General features: G+C 48.8%; 1 protein-coding gene across 3 annotated transcripts in view; it reads right to left on the reverse strand.

Annotated features, from left to right (window-relative positions):
* Positions 1–1,009: 1,009 nt before the first annotated feature.
* Positions 1,010–27,913, reverse strand: part of SLC28A1 (solute carrier family 28 member 1) — a 62,480-nt gene continuing 35,576 nt past the window's right edge. For 2 of the 3 annotated variants that reach the window (XM_055326543.1, XM_055326540.1), the window contains 8 exons: positions 26,222–26,347; positions 18,707–18,837; positions 17,101–17,269; positions 16,789–16,986; positions 13,136–13,217; positions 12,318–12,416; positions 12,086–12,197; positions 1,010–11,835 (listed from right to left, as the gene is read on the reverse strand). In XM_055326543.1, the coding sequence (XP_055182518.1) occupies positions 11,763–11,835; positions 12,086–12,197; positions 12,318–12,416; positions 13,136–13,217; positions 16,789–16,986; positions 17,101–17,269; positions 18,707–18,837; positions 26,222–26,347 (990 nt within the window). In that variant the 3' untranslated portion in view covers positions 1,010–11,762. The remainder of the gene's footprint in view (positions 11,836–12,085; positions 12,198–12,317; positions 12,417–13,135; positions 13,218–16,788; positions 16,987–17,100; positions 17,270–18,706; positions 18,838–26,221; positions 26,348–27,913) is intronic. The other variant, XM_055326542.1, reaches the window with a different exon arrangement.

The following is a 27,913-nucleotide window of genomic DNA, read 5'->3' on the forward strand; positions in this document are numbered from 1 at the left end:
GGGACTCTGCTTAGGATTCTCTCTCTCTCTCTCTCTCCCTCTGCCCCGCCCTGCCCTGTCTGCAAGTGCGCACACACATACTCTCTCTCTCTCTCTCTCTCTCTCTCTCTCAAAAAAAAAAAAAAGAGTCTAAAATTAAAATCAAACAGAACCAGGCTCAAACCCTCGTTCAGCCACTGAGCTGTGTGTCCTGGAACAGACACCTCACCTCTCCACATCTCAGTTTCTTTGCTGGCAAAATGAGAATAATAATACTTACCTTATAGGGCTTGGGTATGGGTTTTTGTTTTTGTTTTTCCTTGAGGATTACACAGGACAGCATATGTGAAGAATTTGTGCCACAGTAGGCATTCAGAAAATGGTAGTCTCTTTTTCCAAAGTTATTTCTGAAGATAAATTTCCCTTATTTCTCTTACCTCAGACTTACTTAGGTATATTACAACAGCACATTTTTACAGATAGATGGAAAGAATAGCTGCCTTTCAGGGGACAACACCCACATTCTTTGGGGGGAATGGCTCGTCCCCCTGCTGCCAACCAATGCGTCTAAATGGAAAATGCCATCTTCTGCCTCCCAGTCACAGTGATTGCTCAAGGAGTTGATAAAAGAGTCAGACTGGAGTAATCACATCCCACCTTCCATCTTCATGATTGGTCTGGAGAAGGGCACTGACCCCAGAATATCAATCATACCCTTGGAGATGTGCCCCTTTATTGTCAACTAGCTGTTAGGGAAGCAAGCTGCCATGTGAATCCATGACTTTCTGACAGCCACCATCCCAGCCATAGGGAGAAACCAATCCAGCAGAAAGAGGTCACCATGCAGCAAGACACAAACTCAATGAGAAGCAGGGATGAGAGGTAAACCGAGAGTGCTGGTGGCAGGAAGTCCCAGGGCCCAGTGCCCACACCTGTCTGCCTGCACCTTTCTGGTGACAGAGCCCATTCCTTCTATTGGTTTTCTGTCACTTGCAACCACAAGAATTCTGAGTCATATACAACTCTGATTCATATTTTTTTATTAGAAAGATAAATTGTTCATAAACCTCCATACTTCACTGATACAAGGAAACAATGTCATGACTCTGACACACCTTACAATGGATAAGAGCGTAGAGAGCTTACAGGATGGTACTGTCATCTGTTGAAAAAAAAATCTGTGTATAAGTAGGCTCCTATAGTTCAAATCCATGTTGTGCAAGGGTCAACTTTGATATATAAATATATATATCTTGGGACGCCTGGGTGACTCAGGGGTTGAGCATCTGCCTTTGGCTCAGGGTGTGATCCTGCGTCCTGGGATCAAGTCCTACATTGGGCTCCCTGCGGGGAGTCTGCTTCTCCGTCTACCTCTGTCTCTGCCTCTCTCTCTGTCTTTCATGAATAAATAAAATCTTAAATATATGTGTGTGTGTGTGTGTGTCTCAAGTCACTATATTGTATACCTTAAACTTATACAATATTATATGTCAATTATATCTCAATAAAACTGGGGGAAAATTGCAAAGTAATTTTGATACATTAAAAAAAAAAAAGGCAAGAGCTGCCCACCACCTTGAGCTTCCTGAACACTCTTTACAGCTCCAGTAGCTGAACATAATTCAGTGAGCAAGGAAACTCTTGCCCTTTTCAGGCTTTCTCACCTCTGGGCTCTGTCCTAACAGGATGACCCTGGGCCCAACTTGCAGCTTGGCCACCCTGCACTCAGGGCTGCTGTCCAGAACAGCACTGTCCCCTCCCTCCGGTGCCCCATCCCAGGCTCAAAGAAGATTTGAGGAGATTAGACAGGCGTACCCTCAGGGCACTGCCCAGAAAAGATCCCTTGAAAGCCCTGAGCTTTGATACAGTTCATTTCTCCTCTAATAGAGGCGTTGACTTTGGGGGAAAAAAAAGTTTGGTTAGAATATAAACAACCAATGTCTCTAAAAGTAGAAAAGAATCTTATTCAGAAGCTAAGCTTCAGAAGATAAAAGCAATCTTTAGTTTATAAAGTGAGTTTCCCATCCCATCCCTAAGTGACTTTTCTCTTTTTAATGGAAAGAAAAACAGAAAGGGTTTCCTTGGGGAAAACTGTGTCCTTGGTCAGCTGGAGCCCAAAGGCAGGAGCAGCCTCCTGTTAGAGCCCCTGGCTCACTCAGCTCGCTTCCGGGGCTCAGGGCAGGCAGTAGGGCCCTCCCCACCACGTGTTTCCTGACACCCAGCAGAGTTTTTGACATTCTGTATGCAGTCCGGGGAGCAGCTGTGACCTGTGCCTGTTCCCTGTCTCACTTCCAGGTGAGACACCTGTGCCACCTTGAAAAGATATGGAAAGCGTCTGTCCCAAAAGAAGGCAGAGAGCAACATAAGCCTGCAGAAGGAGGTGGGATCTGTTCCACAGTCTTTATGGGATGACCTCTGCCTTTTTCTTTTTTATGCTGTGAATATAATTTGTAATGTGTGGCGTGTGAACGGTGTTGGGGAGCTGGCTGGAGATGGGAAGAATGTCCTTCTAGCTCCATCATGCTGTTCTCCAAGAGGAGGGGATCAAGATCCATCTGGGCAGAGGCTGCATTTCAGCTGGAGCCACATTTACCGGTGGGCCAGGCTGTGAAACTCGGACAGGTTCCATGCGGCTCATCAGCCTCTTTCCTCTTTCCTGTTTCTGTGGGCCTGAGATGTGTTGATGCGACCCTATCTTGCTCCTTCCCTCCTTCTTTCTCTGGCTGGTGCTTTCTTGCCCTGAAGCTGTGAAAATTAACAGAGGGAGACCTCAGGAGAACAAGGGAGTCAGGGGGTGGGCACGGGGAGCTCTCATGCAAATCCAACAGCAAGAGAGGTACCTGGCTCACCTTGCACCCAGTTACTACTTTGTTGCTGCCCCAGCAGGAGGAAGAAAGGCTCTCCTCATCCCCCAGCCACAGCTCAGTCAATGACAAGCCTCCATACATCCACATCCCAGTCTACGCTGATGGACTTTGGTGTTTCAGCAGCCTTTCCTCTATAAAAGAACCTACTACCTCTCCTTTGTTCTTGCTGGTCCCGGATTGCAATTCTCTGCGCCTCTCAAATAAACCCATCTTCTGCTGGTAAAATAACTGGTGGTTTTATTTATAAGGTTGACAAAGCTAATTTGGAAAATTTTGCAGCTTGGCCACGTGGCTCTCTCTCCAGTTCCCTCTCACGTGTATTAGGACTCTCCTTCTTCTAAGTCTTGGTGGCAGGTGGGTGGTACATTCCAGATTTGGACTTTGTCGGAGGGAGCAGTCCTATTTAGGGCTCCAGTGGAATGCACCAGCTCCAAATTGCCAAAGAATCAGGAATGCTGGGGATTATTAGCACCTGGCTAATAATATCTTGTTTCCCATTTGTTCATCAGGAACCCCATGGGGAAGAGGCAAACTTGCTCTTTCTTCCCGCCTGCTTTGTTCTTCTTGTCCATTGGTAGGGTGTGTGTAATGAAGACACCAGGTGATGATGTAAACAAGAGAAACATCATTCTTGGACCACAGGGGGTCTGCACTGTCATGGCAGCCCCGCTCTACAAGGACACTAGAGACCCATATGCTTTCTAACCTGTGGCTGCCCCATCTTTAAGGATTGGAATTCGTCTCCATCTAAGTGGGCTCATCTTCCCATCTGTATTCCAAATGCTGTGGAGCAAAACTGAAACACACTGGGGACGTGGAAGATGAGCCCCTTCATCTAAGGCAGGGGTCAGCCAACTATAGACTTTGGGTTGACCAACTCTTTGTAAGCCCAGTTTGATCCAAGCATAGCCACTCTCATTTGCTCATTGCCTAATGGCTACTTTCAAACTACAAGGACAGAGTTGAGTAGTTGCAAGAGAGATACTATGGACCACAAAACCTAAAATATTTACTCTCTGGCCCTTTCAGAAAGTCTTCTGACCCTTTTTCTAACACACGATCCAGAGGCTGCCTACTTGACTCACATGCAGTTGACTAGATCCTAGTCCTGTGGCCACACCTAGTTGCAAGCAAAGCTGAGAAATGTAGTCTTTATGCTAGCTGTCCATTTGCCCAGCTAGACCTTTAGTGATTTCTAAAGGAAAACGTGGGGAGAAGAACTATGGGAGGACCACCAGCTATATTGCATATGCTGGGTCATGTGTCCTTTGGTCAGATCTTGGTGCCTCTTATTTTAATATTCTGAGCTTATAAACCGGGTTCCTGCTACTCATTCATGTTTGTGTTTGTTTCTTTTGTTATCTGTCTCCCTTTCTCATTGGGACATCTCCTACGGCAGAACCAGAGTTCCATTCAAGAGCCGACTTTCCTCTCAGAATCTTCTTCCAGAACGCCTTTATCTCCAAGTGTGGACTGAGTGCCTGGCCGTGCCAGCCCCCACTTCACTTTACATCACAAAGTCTCTGCTGCCATGGTTCCTCCCACTTCACCATTACACATCTTTGTCAGAACTTGGTCCAAAGCAGCAATTTCTGGGGCACCTGGCTGGTGCTGGCTCAGTCAGCAGAGCCCACAACTCTTGATCTGGGTTATAAGTTCAAGCCTCATATTGGGTGCAGAGATCACTTAAAAATAAAAATCTGGGGACTCCTGGGTGGCTCAGTGGTTGAGTATCTGCCTTTGGCTCAGGGTGTGATCCTGGGGTCCTGGGATCAAGTCCTGCATCGGGCTCCCTGCAGTGAGCCTAATTCTCCCTCTGCCTCTCTTTGTGTGTCTCTCGTGAATAAATAAAATTTTAAAATAAATAAAAACCTTTAAAAAAAGCAACAATTCCCTTTACCTCTGGGGATGGAAATCACCCCCCAGGCAAGTTATAAACTTGTTGTACCCTTGATGGTAGGCAAGTAGGAGTCCTAACAGATGTCCCAAGAGATCAGATCCCACCCACCCCATTCCTAGCCTATCTCTGGTCCCATCTGTGCTCTGGGACAGGACTTTCTCCTCTTCTCTCCCTCCTGACATTTCACCCTCAACACACAAAAGCCCTCAGCTTGGAGTGTTTCTGAAGCAGGCATGTAGATTCTTAACACTCTCCTCATAGGTCCGCCTCTTTTAAATATGCTCGCTAGGCTACATCCAATCTCTAATCCCATCACATCATCTTGGTTACACCCATGAGATCACATTTATCACCCGGTGTTCTGGCTTCAATATGAAACTTGCTCTTGACTCAACACTGTCTGCATATGAAGGTAGAACAGCTAAGAATCAGGTCTGGGGCAAATTTGTGTGCAAGGTGAGAAACAAATAAAAGGACTAAAGGTCCCAGCTCAGAAAAGGGAAGACTGGATGCTTGCCATCTTCAAACAGTTGAAGACCTGACATATGGAAAAGGGATTAGAACACGTCTATAAGGTTTTTATAAGATTTGACTTTTTAAGGCCTGTAAGCAAGTATTCCTTTGGTAAATAAATCTAAAATTAAACACATAAACAACCAACTAACCAACAATAAAGAGGTATCCATGAGATGGGACTTGTTCTGAATGGCCCAGAATGGCAAAACTGGGATCAAAGGGAAATACTTTTTGATGCAAAATCAAAAAGGGCCTTGTAAGAAGTGGAGCTGTCCAAATGGGTTGCTTGGACAGGTAGTGAGAGTCTGGTTTTGATGGTATCCAAGCAATAATAACCACTTGACTCCAAGCAGAATGAGGAGCTAAGCAAAGTGGCTGTCCTCCTGGGCAGTATCCTTTTTGATGACAAAGTAAAAGGAACCCTCTCACATTAGCTCAGGTTAGAGGGCACTTTTGTAAAGAATTCAGCTCTCATCAACTGTGAGGCAGAGCTGAGCAACTAGGCTCCAAGAGGTACAGGAATGAGATCAGCTCGGAGCCAGCCCCACTGTGGTGACTCAGCTCCTAGTTCTGTTTCTAGATTTCTTTCTTTTTTTTTTTTTTAGTTCAAATTCTTTCCTTGGAATCTGAAGGGTCATTGGCAAGACTATGGGTTTGGCTTCCCCCTGAGTCCGGTGTCCAGTCCTGGTTCAATCAGAGGTGGTCACAAGAGTGGAGTCTCATGATTTGAACATAAAATCATAGTGACAGAGACCATTCATGCACAGGGTGTAAAAATTCTCAGAAAAGTTGGGAAGGCAGACAGCCTCAAAGTGATCTTTAGGTTTCTGTCCAAACTCAGCATTCACAGATTCTGAGTCAAAAGTAATTCCAAGAAGATGATGTTCTTTATGCAGACTGTAAAGAGGGTGGGACTAATTCATCTTCAGCCAGAGCCATGAGCCGCAACCACAGTGAGGGGGGTGGCAGAGGTGACAGCAGGGCCTCGGGGAGAAGGGGTGGAAAAGGAAGAAATGCCCATGGTCACCTCGGTGACTTGGGTGGGCTGCCTGCTGGGATATGTATCATCCAGATTAGAGCCGCCCGCAGGCTGAATTACAAATCACCTTGCACTTGTGTCAATGCTGTCCTTAAAAGAAACCTATAAATGTTTAGAATGATTTTAGGTGGATAGAGGCTGCACAAACAGTACAGAACCCCCATGTAACCACTCCTCAGTTTCCCTCTTTCATTACTACAGTACATGGTCACAACTCATGAGCTGAGATTGATGTGTTTTTATCTAAACTCTGTACTCGATTTGGATTTCATTAGTTTTTCTCTAATGTCATTTTTCTGCTCTAGGATTCCATCCAAGACACCTGTATTTGTTTCTTGGTGCTGCCACAACAAATCACTGCAAACCTGGTAGCTTAAAACAACAGCAATGTATTCTCACGGTTCTGGAGGCCAGAAGTCCTAAATCTGTAGGGTGTGAGTACTCTGAAGGCTCCAAGGAAGAATCCTCACTGCTTCTTCTAGTTTCTGGTGGCTCAAGGTCATCCTTAGCTGGTCATCATGGTGGGGGTTGTGTCTTAGTATGATGACCCCAATCTCCACCTGCATCTTCACAAGGACTTCTTGGTGTATTTCAAATTTCCCTCTCCTTTCTCTTATGAAGACACCAGTCATTGGATTTAGGGCCCATCCTAAATTCAGGATGATCTCCTCTTGAGATCTTTTCATTATACCTGTAAGACCCTATTTCCCCTGGGGTCACATTCACAGGTTCTGGAAGTTGGGACTTGGACATATCTTTTGGTGGGGGGACATGATTTATCCACTACAATTCCACATTACACTGAGTCATCATGTCTCCTTAGGCTTCTTGGGACTGTGGCAGTTTCTCGGACTTTCCTTGCTTCTCATGACCCTGACAGCTTTGAGGATTACTGATCAGGTGTTCTGTAGACTGTTTCTCAATTTGAGTTTGTCTGATGTCTTTCTTATGGTTAGAGAGGGGTTCTGGGCCTTGGGGAGAAAGACCACAGACATGAAATGTTCCCAACATGTCAAGGGCATATGTTATCACCTGGATTTGTCACTGATGATGTTAACCATGATCACCTGGCTAAGGAAGCATTTATCAGGTTTCTCTAGAGCAAAGTTACTTTCTTACTCCCCTCATTTCCATACTCTTTGGAAGCAAGTCACTAAGCATAGCCCACACTTAAGGGGTAAGAAGCCCTGCTCCATCTCTTGAAGGGAGTATTTGTATAAATTATTTGAAATTCTTCTACTGTCCATGCAATTTTTCTCTTGTATGAAAGACAGGTGTCCTGGATTCCAACCAGAGTCCTGCTGCTTTTTCCCCAGGAGGAGTTGACATGCAGGACAGATCATCTGAGTAGATAATGGCAAGCTTTCATTAACAGAAAATACTAGAGGACAATGTTATTCAGAGTGTGGCTCACATGTGTTCCTCAGTCTGTAATCATGTAACAGATGCTGAAAGTGGCATAGAAGCTTCATAGCAACTTGACAGAGTAATTGTATGTTTGCTGAAGCTAACAATAAAGAACCAGGGTGTGGATGTCATGCGCCTTTAATTTGATGATGATTTTCCTAGTAGGTAACTTTTAGTGTCTTTTACCACAAGATTAGTCCAGGATGGATTGGGTGAGATGATCTCCAGCAGAGTGTGGGCTCTGGTGCTCCGGGCTGCTCCCTTCTCACTCACATCTGCTTGCTCCCCAGATGTGAGGCAGAGGCCAGGGCCCACCACTGGCCCACTGTCCAGATCTTATGCCACTGACCTCATGGTGTGACCTCTCCCTGTGGAGCATACTGTTCCTTCCTGCCCCCCCAACCCCCAGGCCGGACAGCCCCTCTGTGGCTCCCCAGGGATAGCATTTCCCTGTCTGCTCAGCCCCACTTGTTCCATCTGGGAGAGGTCTGCTCTCACCATGCTCTGGGCCTCAGACCTTTCCATGACTGAAGCCCATTCAATTCCTTTTGCTGGTGGTCAGGCACATGCAGGGGGCAGCAGGAGGACAGGAGGGTTTCCAATACAAACTTCTTTTCTTTTTTTTCCCCAGTGTAGACTTCTGGTGACATCTCCAAATTAGGTCATTCATATAGTCATGTTAGTGAAACAAGTTCATGAGGAGAGCCCCCCACCAGGACTTAGTTTAAAATAATAAGTATATCTTACATGTTGATTGTTCTTACACTTAATACAGAAGAGCACAGATTCTACATATTTCAAGAAACCTAATGCATAAAAACATGCAATCACAGTGCAATTTTTGATATTAATAAAAATGGCTTCTTATTCAATATGGGCTTTACTTGAAAATAAATCCTGTCATTAATCTTGTGAAGAACCCAATATTATAGTATATTCTATTAAAATATGACAATATAAAACACAATCTGTGTAATCCTATTCTGGCATATTTTCACTTTCTAATATACTAAAAGCCAAGAAAAATGCCATTGGCCAGGCCACCTATGGATGCCCAAGAAGCTCTGCTGAAGATCTTTTCCCCTTCCCTCCTCTCAATGTCATGTTACTGGGAGCCACCTTCTGTCTCTGGTGGGGCCTCCCTTCCCAGCTAACCTCTTCTTGAAGGTAGATTCCAGTTCTTTAGCTCATCAGATTTGAGTTCACTGATATTCCCTTGTCTAGCTCAGAATTTGGCACATAGTAGGTGTTATAGAATGAACTGTATCCCCCCCCACCCCAAATTTATGTTGAAGCCATCACCTCAAACGTATTTGCACATGGGGCCTCTGGGATGTAAGTAGAGTTACATGAGGTCATGAGGGTGGCATTCCCATGATGGGATTAGTGCCCTTATAAGAAGGAACACCAGAGAGCTCTCTGTCTCTCTCTCTCTCTGTCACATGAGGACACACTGACTGTGGCCATTTACAAGCTAGGAAGAGAGACATCACTAGAAATGGATCATGCTGGCACTCTGATCTTGAGTTTCTGGCCTCCGAAACTATGACAAAATCAATTTCCATTGCTTAAGCCACCCAGTCTGTGGTATATCGTTATGCAGCCCGAGCTGACTAATACTGCAGGTGCTCCATTTATATTCCTTAACTGAATAAATAAGCAGTGCATAATCCTGGAGTGGACAGATCACAGATAACAGGCCTCATTCTTGGAAAGGATCCTTCCCTATTTCAACACCCTTAATTTCCAGAGTCTTTTACAAAAACCCCAGCCCTTCCCAGGCCAGGGACATAAAATCAATGGTAGTTTGGGTTCTTAGTGTCTATTTCTTAGCACAGGGACAGCAAATAATTCTCTCCTGAAAAGGCACCCTGGATCACTTGGTGGTGAGCTCACCCAGCACCACACTGATGGGGATTCTGAACGCTTTTCCAGATCTAGTGCGGGGAACTGTGATTGATTAGCAATGTCTGTCATGGCCATGGAAGGGGCAAGTACAGGTGTCTGTGCCAGTCCTGACTTAGGATCCAGTTGAGCACAGGCATCTGGCCCCAGCATCGGTGACTTCTCTGAGCAGTATATGTCTGCAATCCCACCCTCAAAGGGCTCCCAACTTCTGCAGGTGCCCAATGAGGAGGAAGGCGCAGAGGGGTGGAGGGAAGGTCAATGACCAAAGAGAACTTAATCTGTGCCTGCACTCCGATCAGAGCAGAGAGCATGTGTGTGGGTCCTCAGGGTGCAGCACACACAATGGCACTGGCAGCTCTAAGAGAGCTTGCAGTTCATTTTCACCAGCATGTATTCATCACCTTTCATGGGTCCAGCCCTGTGCTGACTCTCACAGGTGGAGACAGAATCACTGGGAACCCCGTGGCCTAGGAGCTTACGATCTTCTGGGATGAGCGTGCAGGAAGTTCATGGAAGGAGGGTCTCAGTCCAGGTGTGTGTGTGTGGGTGCTCAGGTAGCAACAGGACCCAATGGACAGGCAGGAAAGGGGCTGGGGTCTGCCACATGGAGACAGTGGTGCAGCCCACATCAGAGGGTGGCCTGTGACAGTTTGGGGGAGATGGCACAGGGTAAGTGCTGCAGAGAGCAGGGCAAGAGCCTAGCTGTGGGGTGTGGGGGGTCAAGCCAAGACTCCAGTCTACAGAACGAAAGGAAAGAACTCAGGACCCGAGGAGAGCCTGTGGGGGTCCCAAGGAGCAAGGCCAGTGCCCAGGGAAACCAAACTCTATGACAGAGCAGAGTGCTGACCAGTCTCAGCCCAAGGCTGACTGCAGCTGGGAAGCCTGAGGTGACACAGGTGAGTGAGGGAGCAGCGGCTCGGTGGCCACAGGGACAGGTGCATCGCAAGTCACTCAGCCAAAGCCCCTGGGGAAGTGAGAATGAGGGAGGAGCAGCACAGGCAAAAGAGAGAGAGGGACAGGGCATGCCGGATGACAGGGACACCAGGAACGAAGGCTCAGAGGCAGGTAAAAATCAGAAGCCTGGCCCAGCAGAAGAGCAGGTATGCGCCAGGGAGAAACAGCAGGGGGAGGAGGTCAGGGCAAGTCACCCAACCGAGTTCCTTGAATGCAGGCAGCCTAGCCAAGAGTTAAACAAAGCTTATGAAGCTGCATGACCTGGGTTCAAATCTTGCCTCTTCCTCTTCCTAGTTGTATTACTTTGGGCAAGTTACTTAACTTCTCTGGGCCTCTGATTCCTCAGCCAGGGATAATAATAGTACCTGACTTCATAAGGTTGTTGTCAAGGTTGATTAGAATGTACAAAGTACCCAGAACAGTGCCTGGCACGCAGTGCTATGTAGAGAGTCATGAGAGTTAAAATTATGGAGTTGGAACATTAATCAGTATCTCCCAAATTGTGTTCCACGGGGTCCTCAACTAAGAGAAGCTCCCATCAAAAAGGTTCTTATGGTGGGATAAATTTGGAAAATGTCTCCTATAATCTCTGAATCAAGATTTGAGGAGCCCATAGTAAAACAAAAACAACCACAAAAGCAAAGCCCTTCTAAGTTTATTTAGCCCTTGTTTTCCAAGCCTGGTGAGTCATGGAATCTTCCAAACACCTTGTGGAGACAGTGTTCCATGGGATACCAGTTTGGGAAGTGCGGTGGGCAAAGGCAGCAGGGGAACCTCCAAAGAGGGTTCCCAGGAGAACCCATCTGACCAGGGCAAGCCAGGGCAAGATTCAAGTGCCAGCAGAAGAAGGGGGAGGCAGCTGCAAAGCCCAGGGGGAGGGACCCCATAACTGGAGGGAAGGGTGCATAGGAGAGATGCACAGTGGGGAGACAGAGAAGACCAGGGTGCTGTGGGGATGTGGAGGGGAGAGAAGAGGAGGCTGAGGTGGCTCCGAGAATTCATATTTCCAGAAGGAGCAGGAAGGGGGCAAGGATTGGGGGGCATCCCTCACTTCTCACCTGCCCGCTCACCCCATCACTCCTTTCCAACTGTATGACCGAGGGGAGTCTAAGTCCCGTGGCTTCCCCCAGGACAGGCCTGTAGAGAGAAAGGTGGGGACGGCCCCCAGAAGGCCAAAGACGGGCTGTCCCCGCTACGCACAGATCGTGTGGTTGTAAAATCGACAGCAGATGTCCAGAGCCCCTCGGCTGACCTCTGGGCTGGTGCTGAAAGGAAGCGAAGGTGGTCTGGGCTCCCGGCCCGGCTCTGCTGGCCACTGAGGGCTGTGCAGCCCTAGGAACCTTGCTCTGGGACTCCGATCCGCCCTCCTCCCCATGTCTGGTCGTCCAGCCCCGTGTCAGCCACAGCCGCGACACATCTAGCCCTTGCCTCGGAGCCAGAGGCAGCCATGGGGCACTTAGACCTTCCGCACCCCGTCACTCTCAGGGCCCCAGAGCCCCCCGGCCCGGGCTTCACCTCTGGAAGGCCTGGCGGCAGCACTGATACACCTCAAAGCTGCTGTTACTGAGGGTCGCGTTCAGGAGGGTCCTGCAATCAGCTGCAATCCACCGGGGCACATAGAGGATCCCTGTGCACAGAAGCCAGCGGTGGCAAGGTCCGTCCCCCTGACTCCCCACCCCCGGGAACTTCCAGAGGGGTCAGAGCCCTGGTTTCCAGCCCTGGATGGAGCTAGAAAATCAGGACTCACCTGCCACGCAGGCATTCACCAGGGACACACAGGTCCCCGTGCAGAGTGCCCGGAGCACTATTTGGGAGAAGTCGCTCTTCCGTCGGGGGGCCATGGAGGCTGCAAGAGGACAGGGTGCTGAAGGCCAGGAAGCCATCGGTCCTTCTGCCCAAACTCTGCACCCCTGGGTGCATCTGCTAACTATCCCCTTCCTCTTCTGGGCAGCGAGAGGGACAGATGGTGTCCTCCTGACTGCTTACTGAGTTTGGGAGTCCACCTTGGCCTGACCTGGGCCCCCAGGGAGTGCCCCACACCTGCCACCAGTGGAGGCAGATGTAGGAAAAGAAGGTGAGTTTGCTGTCGGGCAGACCTGGATTCAACACAGGCTCAGCCGCCAACTAGCAAGTGACTGGGGCCATAACTCCACTTCTCCAAGACTCTGTTTCTTTCTCTGTGAAATGGGATGGTTACAGCACCAGGCAGGGGGACTGGGAGGGGTGGACATGAGAGCTTGAAACTGTGCGAGGCCCTCCTCCCTAGGCCTTATAGGGCCACCAGTTCACTGTGGGTATAGGAGCCAGCAGTCCAAGGCCTCAGGGGACAGGCCAGTGCCTCACCTTCCGTCCCTCCCCAGACCCCTAAGCCAAGGTTGGCCTGCAAAGGCCACGATGCTGACTCTGGGCCACCCCCAGCAGCAGAGAAGTCCTTTGTCTGGGAGGGACCTCCTGAGCCATCTTGCTGAGGCCTTGCCCTGGACATACTGGGGAGTGGATCCCAGAAGTTGTTCCAGAGCCACGCCCCCAACTGCCCAGGATGCTGGGGAGGCCCCCAGGACTCACTCAGGCCTCCCAGCATGATCCCAATGGAACTGAAGTTGGCAAATCCACAGAGGGCGAACGTTGTGAGGATTTCTGCTCTGACCTGAAGATACAGAAGATGAGTGACAAAGGGGGTCATGGGCCCCCTTGCATGGGCGGGGCACCCCCACATCACCCTGGCTCCCTGGCCCTACTTTGACTCACTACTAGTATGTCTTTGGACACACTTATTTTGACCCCCCACTCACTCCTCCCCCCCCGCCCCAGGCCTCCTACACCTGAGCTAAGTCAGCTTAGCCTGCACCCCTGAGCAACAGCTTCCCTCCCATTGCCTTCAGCCCCCCCCCTTTTTTTTTTTAGATTTTACTTATTTATTCATGAGAGACACAGAGACAGAGGCAGAGACAGAGGCAGAGGGAGAAGCAGGCTTCCTGCAGGGAGCCCGATGTGGGACTCGATCCCAGGATCCGGGGATCACCCTCTGAGCCAAGGCAGATGCTCAACGACTGAGCTACACAGGCGTCCCCAGCACCAGCCTTTCCCGGTTTGATTCATGCTTGCCCTGCCCTCTGGCATTGGCCCTACTACGCTCTGTGCCCCGGGGGCACTTGGTGAATGGCCCTTCCCAACACGGCAGATCTGAGCCTGTTCCCTTCAGGGCTCTCAGGCATAGCCTCCTGAGGACAGTGAAGAACTGGGAGCCCAGCCAGCTGGGCTCCAGGCGTGTTCCCACCTATGACCAGATTGAGCAAGTCAATAGCCTCTTTCAGTGTTAGTTTCTCCATCTGCAATGTGGGAATAACAGTATCTGCCCAAGGTCACACACTCCAGGTGGAGAACCAGGCAGAGACTAGGTACTTAAGCAAAGTAAATCCCCTTCCCTTCACAATTAAACAGTTGTTTAATTTCCCAGAAAGTGGTGTTAAGAGCCAAATGGAACAATTTGGAATTAAAAAAGTGGCTTAGGTCATACCTCACACCGTAAAAAAAAATCAATCCTAGAGCTTTGAAGCAGATAAATACTGATATTTTAAACATCAAATAATAGAAAATATAGGAAAATAGTAATTATACTGATATGGTAGCATTATTACTCTTATTTTGGAGAGAAGCAAACAGAGGGTCAGAGAGGTTAAGTAATTGAGGAAGTTCACACAGCAAGAAGGTGGCTGTGTCAGAATTGGAATTCAGTTCCATCTGACCACAAAACTCATGCTTTTCAATATTTTACCATATTGTTCCAGGAATTTAACACTTACCAGATTTCTGGAATGGAGATAACTTTCTAAGTTTAGAAATAATAGAAGAAATCACAAAGGAAATGATTTGGTTAAAAGAAAAATCCCCAAATACAAAGTGAAGGGGAAAAAAGACTAGGAAATATATATGCATAAAATATAATAGAAAAAGGTTAACGTCTTTATAACATAAAGGGTTTATACAAATGGATGGAAAAATATTAAGGTTTCTGCATCCTGCTCGCTCACCTACAATCACCCTCTATACGGCAGCTCATGTAATCTTAAAACGTCAAATGTCAAATCTTTGAGAACTTTCTATGGCTCTTCGGCCTGTGCCAGTCTCTTCCACAATTACCACCTGCTCTAACTGTGCTTCTTTCAGGTCTCCAAAGAAGTGCTTTTCAACCTCAGGGCCTTTGCACCTGTCTTTTCTTTGTCTGGAATGCTCGTCCCAGCTGCACCTGGTCCCTTCTCCTTCCTCCAGGTCTTGGCCTGTTATACCTCAGGGGGCCTTTTCTGACTAGCCTGACCAAGGAAGACTCCTCTGTTTCTTCCTCTTGTTTCCTTTGTAGAACTTAATTCAAATTGTGGTTACTTTTTCTTCCTTCACTTTCTTGTGCTTTTCAGCAGGCCTAAATTTCATGACCCCAGGGACCATGTCTGTCTGCTTCGCCTTTCAATTTCTGGTGCCTAGCAGGGTGCCTAGCCGAGTGCCTGGCACCCTAGAGATCTCAAGCAATACTTGCTACAGGAATCAAGTTCTTAAAAAGGATCCTAGAGGAGCATTCCACCCATTATCTCTAGAGGAGCAACTGAGCCTGGGGGTGAGGGCAAGGAATAAGGGGGAAATCTGTGCTTTTGATATCACACAAACTTTTTTTAAAAACTGAAGGCTACATTCCCTTACAATTTAAAGCATAATTTAAAAGAGAAGAAAAAAAATATTTCCCCTTTCAAATACCTAGTAACCCCAGAAAGGCAAATTAAACAATGAGCTAGGGACGCCTGGGTGGCTCAGTGGTTGAGCATCTGCCTTCAGCTCAGGGCATTATCCCAGAGTCCCAGGATTGAGTCCTGTGTCGGGCTCCCTGCATGGAGCCTGCTTCTCCTCCCTCTGCCTATGTCTCTGCCTCTCTCTCTGTGTATCTTGTGAATAAATGAATAAAATCTTTTAAAAAATAAACAACGAGCTATTATTTGCCTGTGAAAGTAGCACAACTTTTTAAAAGGAGGCTGCTCAGTGCTGTTTAGTGTGTGGTGAAATCAGCGCTCACAGCACAGCCGGGGGTGATTGCAGTCCCTGCTACCCTTTGGGAAAAGTTAGTGGGATGCATGCAACCACACCAGGATGCATGCCATGTGATTCGGTCATCCCACATCTGGGAAAGCTCCCAAGGAAATGATCCGAGAGGAGGGAGAAGTTCTGTGCGCAGAGCTATTCATTTAGCAGCGTGTAAAATAGCCAAACGATGCAATTAACCCGATGAGCCCAACAGCAAGGGATTGGTTAAATATGTCAGAACTTGTACATCAAAAACAATGTTTCTGTCACTAGGTACGGAGAAAGCTGGCTCTGATACAGGGTGGATCTCCGTGATGACTACTGGAAACTCCGTCTTAAAGAAAGAATGGGAGAAAATGCATAAAACACCCCTAGCTGCTATTTTTGGATGGTAAGGGGACAGGTAATGGTTTTATTCTCAGTGATGCTATGTAGAGCTTTGATGTGTTTAGAAACATTCATTTTACAGAGCTTTTAGAGTTTTGTTTTGTTTTTTTAAGAGTGAGAGAGACAGAGCATACATGCTCGCAGGGTGGGGAGGAGCCTAGGGAGACAAAGAATCCCAACCAGACTCCCCGCTGAGCCAGAAGCCCAACACAGGACTTGATCTCACGACCCTGAGATCATGAACCAAGCAGAAACCAAGAGTCAGACCCTTAACTGATGGAGCCACCCAGGTGCCCCTAATTGTTAGAAATAGATTTTCACAGAAAAAGCCACCTCCTGAGCTGAATGCAGTATACTGGCAGTGAATGTGGTGGGGCCTCCCCATCTCGCTCCCTCTGCTCACTGGATGCTCACACGTGTCGCTCTAAGCGCAGCTGTGGCACGGATCACACTGGTTTCCAGTTAGGAGAGGCAAGGCGCCATGGCCGTCCCAAAGCCACACAGCATGGTGGCCCATCCAAAGTGAGATTGCAGGTCTCCCCAACAAACGAGGCCCTTTCCTTGCTGCTCAGCCTTCTAACAGGGCTTCGGGCAGGAAGCCTCCTAACAAGGCTTCGGTCTGTCTTGTCGCCCAGGGCAGTAGGACTGGGGGGCTGGGCACCACCTCGGTGTGTCCCCTGCCTATCTGGGAGCCCGGACAGCAGCTGCCAGGGGGCTCAGGAGCAGCTGCATCAAGCCCCAGGGGAAGGGACTGGGACACTCACAGAGATCCACTGCTTCTTGGGGCCGACCCACTCCTCAGCTCCAGAGAGGCGGCGCTGCTTGTACTGGGAGAGCCCCTGGTAGGCCACGAACTCGTTCAGGAACAGTTTGATTCCCAGCAGCTCAGCCACCACCGGGCAGTCCTCCCAGGCCACACCCATTAAGAAGGCCACAGGCCGCAGGGCGTAGGAGCAGATGAGCTGAGGCACAAGGCAAGGGCAGCTGCTGGGACCAGGGCCGCCCGGGGCTCTGTGGGGTGTCCACCCACCCCACCCCACACACCCCTCAAGGGCTACAGGGCAGCCCCGCTATACCTGGAAACTGAGCTCCTGGACACCCACCATGGCTCCCAGCCAAGAGAGGGCCGCATTGATGAAGGCCAGCAACGCCAGGAAGGCAATCAGGTTGGCTCCAATGTTGGCCACCAGCTTCACAGAGACAGCAGCTCCACTGCTGGCTGCTTCTAGGAGGTTCTGAGAATCTCTGTTTGGGGGGCCAAGAAGTACCATGATTGGCCTGTCTCCACAAACAGTGGGGCTCCTCATCCCATAGGCTCAGAGAGGACCCTTGAACAAAGTGTTTTGGAGCAGAGGGTCCTTGTTTTCTTTCTGAGACCCAGGGGGAGAAGGGGGCTGGTCCCAGCACTAGGATGAGACCTGGACTGCTGGCGCGCAGCTGTGTCCACACATAGGAGCCACCAGCCACATGTGGCTTCGGAGCACTTGAAAGGTGGCTGGATTGGATGGTGTTGAAGTATTATAAGTATAAACACTGACCAGATTTCAGAGATCGAGTACCAAAAAAAAAAAAAAAAAAAAAAAGAACATGAAATAGCTCGTTAATAATGTTTTATATTGATTACATGTTGAAATGATAGTTTGGACACACTGGATTAAAAATATTTTATTAAAATCGACCTGTTTCTTTTGACTTTTTAAAAGAACAACTAGCAGGGGCCACCTGGGTGGCTCAGTCGGTGAAGAGTCTGCCTTTGGCTCTAATTGTGATCCAGGGATCCCAGGTGGAGCTCACATGGGGGGGGGGGTCCTTGCTCAGCATGGTGCCTACTTCTCCCTCTGCCCCTCCCCCACCACTCCTCTCGTTCACTTTCTCAAATAAAAAATAAATAAAATCTTTAAAAACACAACTACTAGAAAATGTACAATTATGGATGTGGCTCACATTAGAGCTCTACAGGGCAGTGCTGCTGTAGACCTCCAGGAATTTGTGAGGTTGGGGCTACTCATCACATCCCCAAGCACATTTGTCAAAAGTGGTGCCTTTTCAACATTTCTAATGCTGTAAATGCCGCACAGTGGTTAAGGCTGCGAAGAAGAGGTGTTAGCAGTGCATGAGATCCAGGACCGTGCTGGGTCAGCGGGGGCCTGACACCCTGGTGGTGGGAGCTCAAGGCTCAGGGAACAGGTGGCCTGGAGCCTTCTCAGGACCCTTCCCAGGGCCCACGCAACAGGCTGCATCCCCAACCAGGGTGTCCCCCCTGGTCCCAGACTGGAAATTAAGATGCAGGACAGGAGTCCGAGTGTTTTGTGACTGAAGCCACAAGTGGGGCAGTGAACCAGGAGAGAGTCTGGGGCTGGATAGAGAGAAGCTGCGGTGCCGGTGCCGCCTGCCCGGGGCTCTGCTCCTGCTTCACCGTCTCCTGCTCCCTCCACGCCCACCACCGCCTTCCCCTTCCCCACCTCTCTCCCTCCCTCCCTCCCCCTCTGCTCCCCCAGACTCTCCTCCTGCTCTCCCCCAACCTCCCCCCTCCACTTCCTCTCCCCTCCCTACTTTCCCTCCCCCTTCCCCTGCCCTCCCCCCGCCCTTCTGTTTCCCCCTTCCCCCTCCCCCCTTCTACTGCCCTCCTCCCACCCCCATCCCCCTCCTCCCCCCCCACAGGCCGCAGCCCGCGGTGCTCACCCGCAGGTCAGTTCCACCCCTTCGGGGCTCCTGAACTTGGACTCCTCTACCTCGGGGTAGACCAGCTTGGAGAGGGCCAGGGCGCAAGGGGCAGCCATGACGGAGGCGGCAATCAGGGAGGCGGCATCGATCTGCAGGGTGGGAACAGGCCTCCTTACCCTCCCCTCCGGAGCCCGGACAGGGACACCGCAGGAGGGCGGCCCAGGGCAGGGGGGCCTCGTGTCGCCCTGACCACGGTCAGAATAACCTCTGCGTAAAGGGTCACGGGCTGTGCGCTGGGAACCTCGTGTTTCCCTCCAGCACCTTCTGTAAGTGAGCAGAGCAAGCAGTGTTACCCCACAGGGGTGAGTGTGACCTGCCCGAAGTGAAGACAGAGAAGGAATTAGAGTCTTTGGGCTCCAAGGCCAAAGTCCTTCCTTCCCTCCTGGGCTGCCTCTGTCGACAGTCATCTGGAGGCTGGTCCACCAGCGGCCAAAGGGTTTGTGATGGTTCCAGACAAAGCTCACAAAACAAGGGTTGGGATGGAGCCCAGACGTGACCTAATTTGACCTCATAATATAGGAATGTCTTTCCTCTATAGGATTCCTGTCTTGAACACTTACTGTGACAGGGAGCTCACCACTTCAAGGCAGCCCATCATCCCTCTCCTGTGGTCAGAGAGCTCTTAGGAAATCTGCTGCCTAGGACAGCCATCCTCTGGCCCTGGGTCTGTCTCTGGGAGCCATGCTGTAGAAGACCCTCCCAGCAGAGGACACAGCAACCTAGGTGAGCCCCTGGAACTCTTCCTTCCTGAATTTTTTTTTAAGATTTTATTTATTTATTTATTTATTTATTTATTTATTTATTTATTTATTTATTTATTTTATTTATGATAGTCACACACAGAGAGAGAGAGAGAGAGAGAGACAGACAGAGAGAGAGAGGGGCAGAGACACAGGCAGAGGGAGAAGCAGGCTCCATGCACTGGGAGCCCAACGTGGGATTCGATCCCGGGTCTCCAGGGTCGCGCCCTGGGCCAAAGGCAGGCGCTAAACTGCTGTGCCTCCTAGGGATCCCAAGATTTTATTTATTTTATTTGACAGAGAGAACAAGAGAGCACAAGCAAGTGGAGTAGTAGAGGGGGAGGGAAAAGCAGGCTCTTGGATGAGCGGGGAGCCAACATGGGGCTCCATCCCAGGACCCTGGGATCATGACTTGAGCCAAAGGCAGACGCTTCATGGACTGAGCCACCCAGGCGTACCCCCCCCTTCCTGAATTTTTATCCTCACTGTGGCCTCAAACCCTTTGCTTCCCTGTTTTCTTCCCCAGAGATAAATGGGACATTTTCCAACACCATCTTATTTATCAAGGGGAAAAATTAGAACCAACCCAAACATTTAACAAGGGAACAGCTAAGCATTGTCACACTGTCATCCAAAATGATGATCACCAAGGCTTTGTGATAACGTGGGGGTCTATTCACAAAATTACATGTAGAGCATAAACACAATGATAGGGAAGGGGGAGAAAACCCCCTCCAAAACTATGCATGAGAAGACCAGAAAGAAACACACCAAAATGTCAACCAGTTGTCTGTCCCTGGATCATGGGACCAGGGTGATTTTCTCTTCTTTCTGCTCTTTGGTGTAATTCTAAATGTCCACAATACTATGTGTCACTATTATTATAGGCAGAAAAATAAAATAGACTTTTTCCTCCCTAAAGTTTGTAACAAATCAACTATAGTTCTTTAATTTTATCTAAAAAGGGGGAAAGAAAGGAGAGGAGTTAAGTTAAAGCTACACGTTCAGGCTAATAAAAGCAGAGAGCCAAAGAAGCCCGTGGAGGTGCCAGGGACTGATGACGAGGAGCCAGGCCTGGGAGACCCTCTAAGGCTCTGAAACAGTGTGATGTCTGTCCTCCTTCCTGTTCTTTTCAACTTTCTTTGTTTCTTCTCAATGGGGAGTAGACACTCCTAAATATGAGTATCAGCACCAACACCCACCTCCTGCACACCCCATCCCAGATCCTGGGTGGGAGGCTCTGCTCCTTGTGGGAAGAGACCAGCCTCAGGGCTGGTGTCCTCTCTGGATGTTCTGGGCTGGGCTTTGGGACATCACTGGCCTCCTCGGGGCTGCCCAGTCCCCACATGGGACTCTGCCATACCTGGAATCTTGGGCTTTCCTCCTCTGTCAGGCAAGACCCTCCCCCTTCCTCTGCTTTGGAGGTTTGCCAACTTGAGCAGGGAATGCATCCTGCAGTTGTCACATTCCTGAGCACCATCTGAGTGGGCCAGTCATGGCCATAGCCTCAGATGTTCCAGCTGGTCACTTCAGCTTGTAAGGGGCTGAGTTCTGCCCAGGCTGGCCTCCCTGGGGCGCTGGGTCAGTCCACACACACCTCCTCACTGCCAGCTACTCCTCAGGCTGTGACACCCCCGGTCCTGCTTACAGGCATACAGTCAGGAATGCCTTCTGTCCCAGTATTGGGACATTGGGCTATTGCTGCTCTACCCAAAGGTGTCCCATGTGGAGAGGGATAGAGGGTATGAGCCCTCCATCAAAAGCAATTTTACTGGGGCACCTGGGTGGCTCAGTGGTTGAGCGTCTGCCTTTGGCTCAGGTCGTGATCCCGGAGTCCTGGGATGAAGTCCCACTTTGTGCTCCCCGCAGGGAGCCTGCTTCTTCCTCTGCCTATGTCTTTCTCTGTGTGTGTCTCTCATGAAAAAATAAAAAAATAAAATCTTAAAAAAAAACCTTTACGGAAAAAGGAAGAAGAAATCCATACAACTACAAAGCATAAAATGGACCAGTTTCAGAAGGATGGATTTCAGATCCTAATATGTCAGAGAAAGAACTCCCACTTTTTCAACACTGTGCTCTTTCCTCTTACTGCGTTTAATTCTTAAACTTCCATGAGGTGGGCAGTAATTCTGCCCATTTTACAGATGTGGAAACTAAGTAGTAGACTCTCGGGTGGCCCTGCTCAGAACCTCACAGACCCTATCCTAGGGGCCCTTGCTCTTGCCCTATTCTTTGAAGAGCATCAGTGGCTGATTCCCTCAGTGTGACCCTGCCTAGCCTGTGTTCACAGCTCCTCTCACAAGGGCCCCTGAGCCAAAGGGATGGGTAGAGAGACCAGTTTCTGGGGTTAGTGGAGAGGGCTGGGGCCTGCTTTAGAGTTTTGGGGAACTATGGTGAAAAGGCCGATGTATATGGAGATCACAGTGAAAGAATTCAGTGGAGCCCCGAGGCCTCAGAGCAGGGGAGGTCGAGACCAGTGTTGTCCAATACAAATATACTGAGAACCATGTCTATGACTTTAAATTCTCTAGTAGCCAATTAAAAAAGTAAAGAGAAACAGGTGAAATTATTTTTGGTAATGCGTTTTACTTAACATATTCAAAATATTATCTTTCCACTCATGTAATCGATATAAAACTTATTAATGAAATATACCCATTTTCTTCCATACGAAGTCTCATAGCACATCTCATTTCAGACTAGATATATTTCCAGGGCTCAGTAGCCACACATGGCTAGTGGTCACTGTATCGGACAGTACAGGTCTAGAAATATCCAGCAGGAGGAGTGCAGGGCAAAGGGAGCCGGTTGAGCAACAAAGAGGAGTGTGCAAGAGGGATCTTTCTGGAATTCAAGGGCTGAGGGCTGAGTCAGAGGTACAGTGAGGAGCTGCCTGAGGGAGGGAGTAAAAGGAAGGGGAGAGAGTGGGAAGCCCCCCCATTGCCCCCGAGAGCCCTGGGGCTGCAGTGGCAGCCAATAGCCAGGTGGGGGCAGAAGAGAGCTTCTCTGATACCAGATTAAAGGCCAGGGAGGGAAGGAGGGAAGGAAGGTCTTTAGGGTGCTTTTCACCTGGGGGGGCCATGGGGGGGCCATGGGGACTGGAGCTTCGTACCAGAGCCTGTGCATGGAGATCTGGTGGCTTCTGCACATTCTGTTGAGCTAAAGGGAAGTGGGCACCCAGGTCCCTTCAGGGGAGGCCTGACTACCTGGCCTGGCTGGGCCTGGACTCTGGCGTGAGACAAGAAGGAAAGGAAGCTAAGTTGCAAGGCAAATTGTGGAATAGGGAGAGTTCGCCCAGGATTTGATTTGATATTTTATTTATTTTATTTATTTTATTTTATTTTATTTTATTTTATTTATTTTTTTTACTATTTTTTTTTCTCCCAGGATTTTAGTCTTAAGTAATGGTACCAAGGGTTATGCAGTGGAGTGAATACCATTCTTTAAACTGGCTGTGGAGGGGCACCTGGGTGGCTCAGTGGTTGAGTATCTGCCTTGGGCTCAGGTCATGATCCTGGGGATCCTAGGATCAAGTCCCACATTGGGGTCCCTGCAGAGAACCTGCTTCTCCCTCTGTGTATGTCCCTGCCTTTCTCTCTGTGTTTTGAATGAATGAATGAATGAATGAATGAATGAATGAATGAATAAATAAATAAATAAATAAATAAATAAAATCTTTTAAAAAATAAAAAAATAAACTGAGCAACCCAGAGCAATGTCAAGACATGTAAAGGTGCTAAGTCCCAACAACACTATGGGACCTCTTCCCCCAACACACCACCATGAAAAAAGTTTCAGGAACAGAGTTTTGAGTTTCCATTTTTGAAATATCAAATTCCTTCCAAAATCAATTTGGGGTGGGGGTGGGGGCTGAGGCGGGGCACCAGCCCTGATGGGCTCTCTCCATGCCTTCGTGGTATAAGTGGGAACCAGACAATCTCTAAAATTCTGGTTGGGGGAATGCCAAGTGGAGAAGACCCAGAGCAGGAGGGGCCTTTTGGAAAAGTCACACAGCATCCACTCTGCTGGGGGCTGAGCAGCTCTGTATGTATCTGCAGCTGAGCTTAGCTGTGTGACCCCTGTGCCGAAGGAAGAAGGGACTTAGGGCAGGTTGGCTCAACTCCTTGCCCACTCCTGAGAACAGAAATGAAAAAGACAGGTAGGATTTGGGACCAGAGGAGGGGACAGTGTGGGTTATTCTAGCATCACTCCCCCCTACGCACACACAGGTGCATGCACGCACATACATACACACACACACACACAGAGCATCCCTCAGGAGACCCTGCAGACAGTGAAAAACAGTCCTCATTCTCCATCTGACCAAGGAGGCCCACCTCACTCTAGAGGGTGAGTGATGGTACATGATATGGATGTCACTTAGGTTGTTGCTCTTTCTTTCCTTTTTTGTTTGTTATTGCAAATAATGCTGGAATTTAACATTTTTTGACCACTTATAAAAATATTTCTTTTTTAAACAATATTTTATTTATTTATTTGACACAGAGAGCAAGAGCACAGGCAGGGGGAGCAGCAGGCAGAGGCAGAGGGAGAAGCAGACTCCCCACTGAGCATGGAGCCCTAGGTGGGACTTGATCCCAGGACCCTGAGATCATGACCTGATCTGAAGGCAAACGCCCAACTGACTGAGCCACCCAGGTGCCCCTGAAAATATTTCTGTATCATAATATTCCTAACTGGATCAAAGGGAAAGAGTTTTGTTTTTTTAAAGATTTTCTTTATCTACTTGAAAGAGAGAGAGAGAGCACAACCTGGGGTGGGGGGTGGGGGGAGGGTGCAGGAGGAGAAGGAGAAGCAGGCTCCCTGCCAAGCAGGAGAACCAATCCTGGGACCCCAGGATCACGACCTGAACCAAAGTTAGATGCTTAATTGACCGAGCCAGGGTATCCCTGGGTGGCTCAGCGGTTTGGCACCTGCCTTTGGCCCAGGGCGTGATCCTGGAGTCCTGGGATCGAGTCCCGTGTTGGGCTCCCGGCATGGAGCCTGCTTCTCCCTCCTCCTGTGTCTCTGCCTCTCTCTCTCTCTCTCTCTCTCTCTCTGTCTCATAAAAAAAAATCTTTAATTGAGTGAGCCACCCAGGTGCCCTGGGAAAGAGTATTTTAAAACTGACAGATGTTCTCCCAAAAGGTGACACGCATTACACTCCTGTCAAGAGTGTAAGGCCCCCATAGCCTTGCCATTTAGTGGCATATAAAATAATGCATATCTTCTAGAAGAAACAGAAGTCACTATTGTTTTAGTTTCTTTGAACTATCAGTGAGCTGGAATATCTTTTTATGATTTATGAACTATTTTCACCTGATCAATCTCAATCATTTAAACTTATTAAAAATTGTGACTTTCACCATACAGATATTTTTCATTTTTATTAGTAACTCTGTCAACCTTTTCCTTATACTTCTGGATTTTGTGCCATGCTCAGAATTTTGCAAGAAAAAGGCAAACTGCCTAAAAGCATTGGTAGAATTATCTCATTTTGAGTAAAAAAAGCAAAAGCAAATATGTGTGTATTCAGGTACATATACTTAAATGACTACACAGAAAGATCAAGAATGATGTATTTTAAGTCAGTGATTCTCATCTGAAGGCTTGTTGTAATACAGGATATGGGCCCCATCCCCAGCATTTCGGATTCAGCCAATTTAGGGTGGGGCCCAAGAATTTGCATTTCTAACAAGCTCCCAGTTAGAGACCTACCGTTCTAATCTTCTAATCTGGTAAAAGCAGTTCCCTTGAGAAGTGGATTTGAAGTGTTTTTTTTTTTCCTTTTTACTTCACTTCTGCAAGAAGCAAATATTTCTTTGATAGTTATGAAAAACAGTAAGGTCTTTAAAGATTTGCGTGTGATTGGGATCCCTGGGTGGCGCAGCGGTTTGGCGCCTGCCTTTGGCCCAGGGCGCCATCCTGGAGACCCGGGATCGAATCGCACGTCAGGCTCCCAGTGCATGGAGCCTGCTTCTCCCTCTGCCTATGTCTCTGCCTCTCTCTCTCTCTCTCTCTCTCTCTGTGTGTGTGTGTGACTATCATAAATAAATAAAAATTAAAAAAAAGATTTGTGTGTGAAAGTACAAAAAGTACAGAGCTTTAACAAATGCAGAGGCTATTACCAGGCACTTTGCAGGAGACACATTGGAAGATTCATCTCTGCTTGCCACGCAGTATTGGAATTGGTGTAAGGGCTCGAGTCACACCATTGGAATTTGACCTAGAAATGTATTGCGCTCAAAAGCTGCACAAGCAATTATTTTGGAACTGAGGGCGGATTTGTACCCAGCAAAGGCGTGGGGAAGCGGAGGGTAGAAGGAGTAGAACAGAGCTTCAGGAACAGCCCAGATGAGTGACTGTGTGTGTGTCTTACAGTCAGACAGATGTGGGCTCGAATCCTGGCTGGGGCATCTCACTTGTTCTCTGAGCCTCAACTTTCTCATCTGTAAAATGTGGATGCTGAGATACCAAGCAGTTTCCTGGTCCATAAGAAGTGTTCAGTAGGTGGAACACTGGGAACCCTTGCCCTCACTGGCCCACATGAGAACCCCGAAGGGTCCAGCTCACCTAGCTGGCCTTATTCGGGAGCATCACCACAGCCCAGGTTCCAGACAACCCAGGAGAGAAGACTCTAGGCTGCCTCTAGCCATGGGCTATGTGGGGCTCCCACAAAGGAGGGTTATGGGTTCTTGAGGTTTTCAGCAAGCAAAGGGAGAGCTCTCCATACCCCAAAGGAGATGTAGGCACCCAGCAGACTCCCAGCAATGGTGGCGTAGCCTCCGGTCATGACAGCATGGATTTCAGAGAGCGTCATGTCTGCCAAGTAGGGCTGGATCAGCAGAGGAGCCTCGGTCTGCAAACAGGAAAGATATTAGACAACCAAGAGCTGGCCAGGCCAGTGCGGGCACCAGAGTGTCCTCCCTCCCCCCAGGAGTGGGCATGTCACTGTGGGTCCTGGGGATCTCAGGGGCAGGGACAGCAAGGTGGGTTTGGGACCGTGGTCTGTGCTTGGTTGGGCCTCCCTGAACCTCGGCATTCATCTACCTCTATGGAAGGACCCCCAGCCCTTCCTGTTGGCCTGATGATGCTCCCCTGTGTCAAGTACTCACTACATCCTGCACCCCCACGAAGTACCCTGCATTCATCACTCATGACCTTCTGGGAAAGAAGTGGTCACCCCCATTTCCCGGGAGAGCAAGCAGAGAATTAGAGAGGTTCAGAGAATCACTCCTGTTCACGCAAAGGGCCAGAAGCAGATGTAACTCTGGGCCTGCGCTTTCAGTAAAGCCATGGGTTTGCCAGAAAGGGAATGGGCATTAGGTGATGTGTTTACTCCAGGGCATCTGAGGAAGCCTGGAGCCACTCATTTATCCACTTAATAAAATTATTGAGCACCTCCCGTGTTCCAGAATGTTCTATGGAATAGAGATGGTGGGGGTAAACAAGACAGAGCCCCTGTCCTCAAGGAGTTTTTATCCTGGGAGCTGTGGAGGACGGTGGGTTGTAGGAAGAAACAGATAATCAACAGGAACCAAGTAGATAAATAGCATATCTTTGTGCTAAAAGCTATGGAGATATGTGCAGGCGAATACCTAGTGGTTGCAGGGTATTTAGAACTGAGTAACAAGCAAAGACCTTCCTAGGAGGTGACATTAGAGCTGAGACCACAGGCGCCAGCTGTTGAGTTTGGTAGCACAGCAAGGGCCCTGTGGCAGATTTGAGCTGGGCAGTTTTGAGGACCTGGGAGCAGGCCAGTATGGAGTATGGCTGAAGCTGGGGGAAGAAGGGCAGGTGGGCCAGCCAGGGTAGGGAGTGCCCTTGCCTGGGAAGGAGTGGCATGATCTGGCTTGTGGGTTTTTAAAAACTTATTTATTTATATTTTAAATACTTTATTTATTTGACAGAGAGAGAGAGAGAGAGAGCCCAAGCAGGGGGAGCGGCAGAGGGAGAGAGAAGCAGACTCCCTGCTGAGCAGGGAGCCCAATGCAGGGCTTGATCCCAGGACCCTGGAATCATGACCTGAGCCAAAGGCAGACACTTAACCACTGAGGCACCCAGGTGCCCCTATTTTGCCTCATTTTAAACATCATAAGGGATTCAAGACAATTTAACTAAGAGCACATCTGTCTTAAATGGCTTAAAAAAAAAACCCTTTGAAAGCAACACACTGGTACTATAGCCAAAAAAGATGTAAATTTTCTCCAGTTTCCTAAACTGTCCAGTGAAATACGACATCCCTGGGGCAAGGATGTCTTTTGATGACTCCAGTGTTGGTCCCATGGGCTAGGTCCCCGGAATGGGCTTGGGAGTCTCACCCCTAGGAGGGCTGGGCCTTCTGAAAGGGGCTCAGGACTGACAGGTGCCTTCAGAGTCACATTTGCTTTGGAAAGTACATTTCAGAAAGAGGCGGGGGGAAAAA

This window comes from Nyctereutes procyonoides, unplaced genomic scaffold (assembly GCF_905146905.1).
Source record: "Nyctereutes procyonoides isolate TBG_1078 unplaced genomic scaffold, NYPRO_anot_genome, whole genome shotgun sequence".
NCBI classification, from domain to species: Eukaryota; Metazoa; Chordata; class Mammalia; order Carnivora; family Canidae; genus Nyctereutes; species Nyctereutes procyonoides.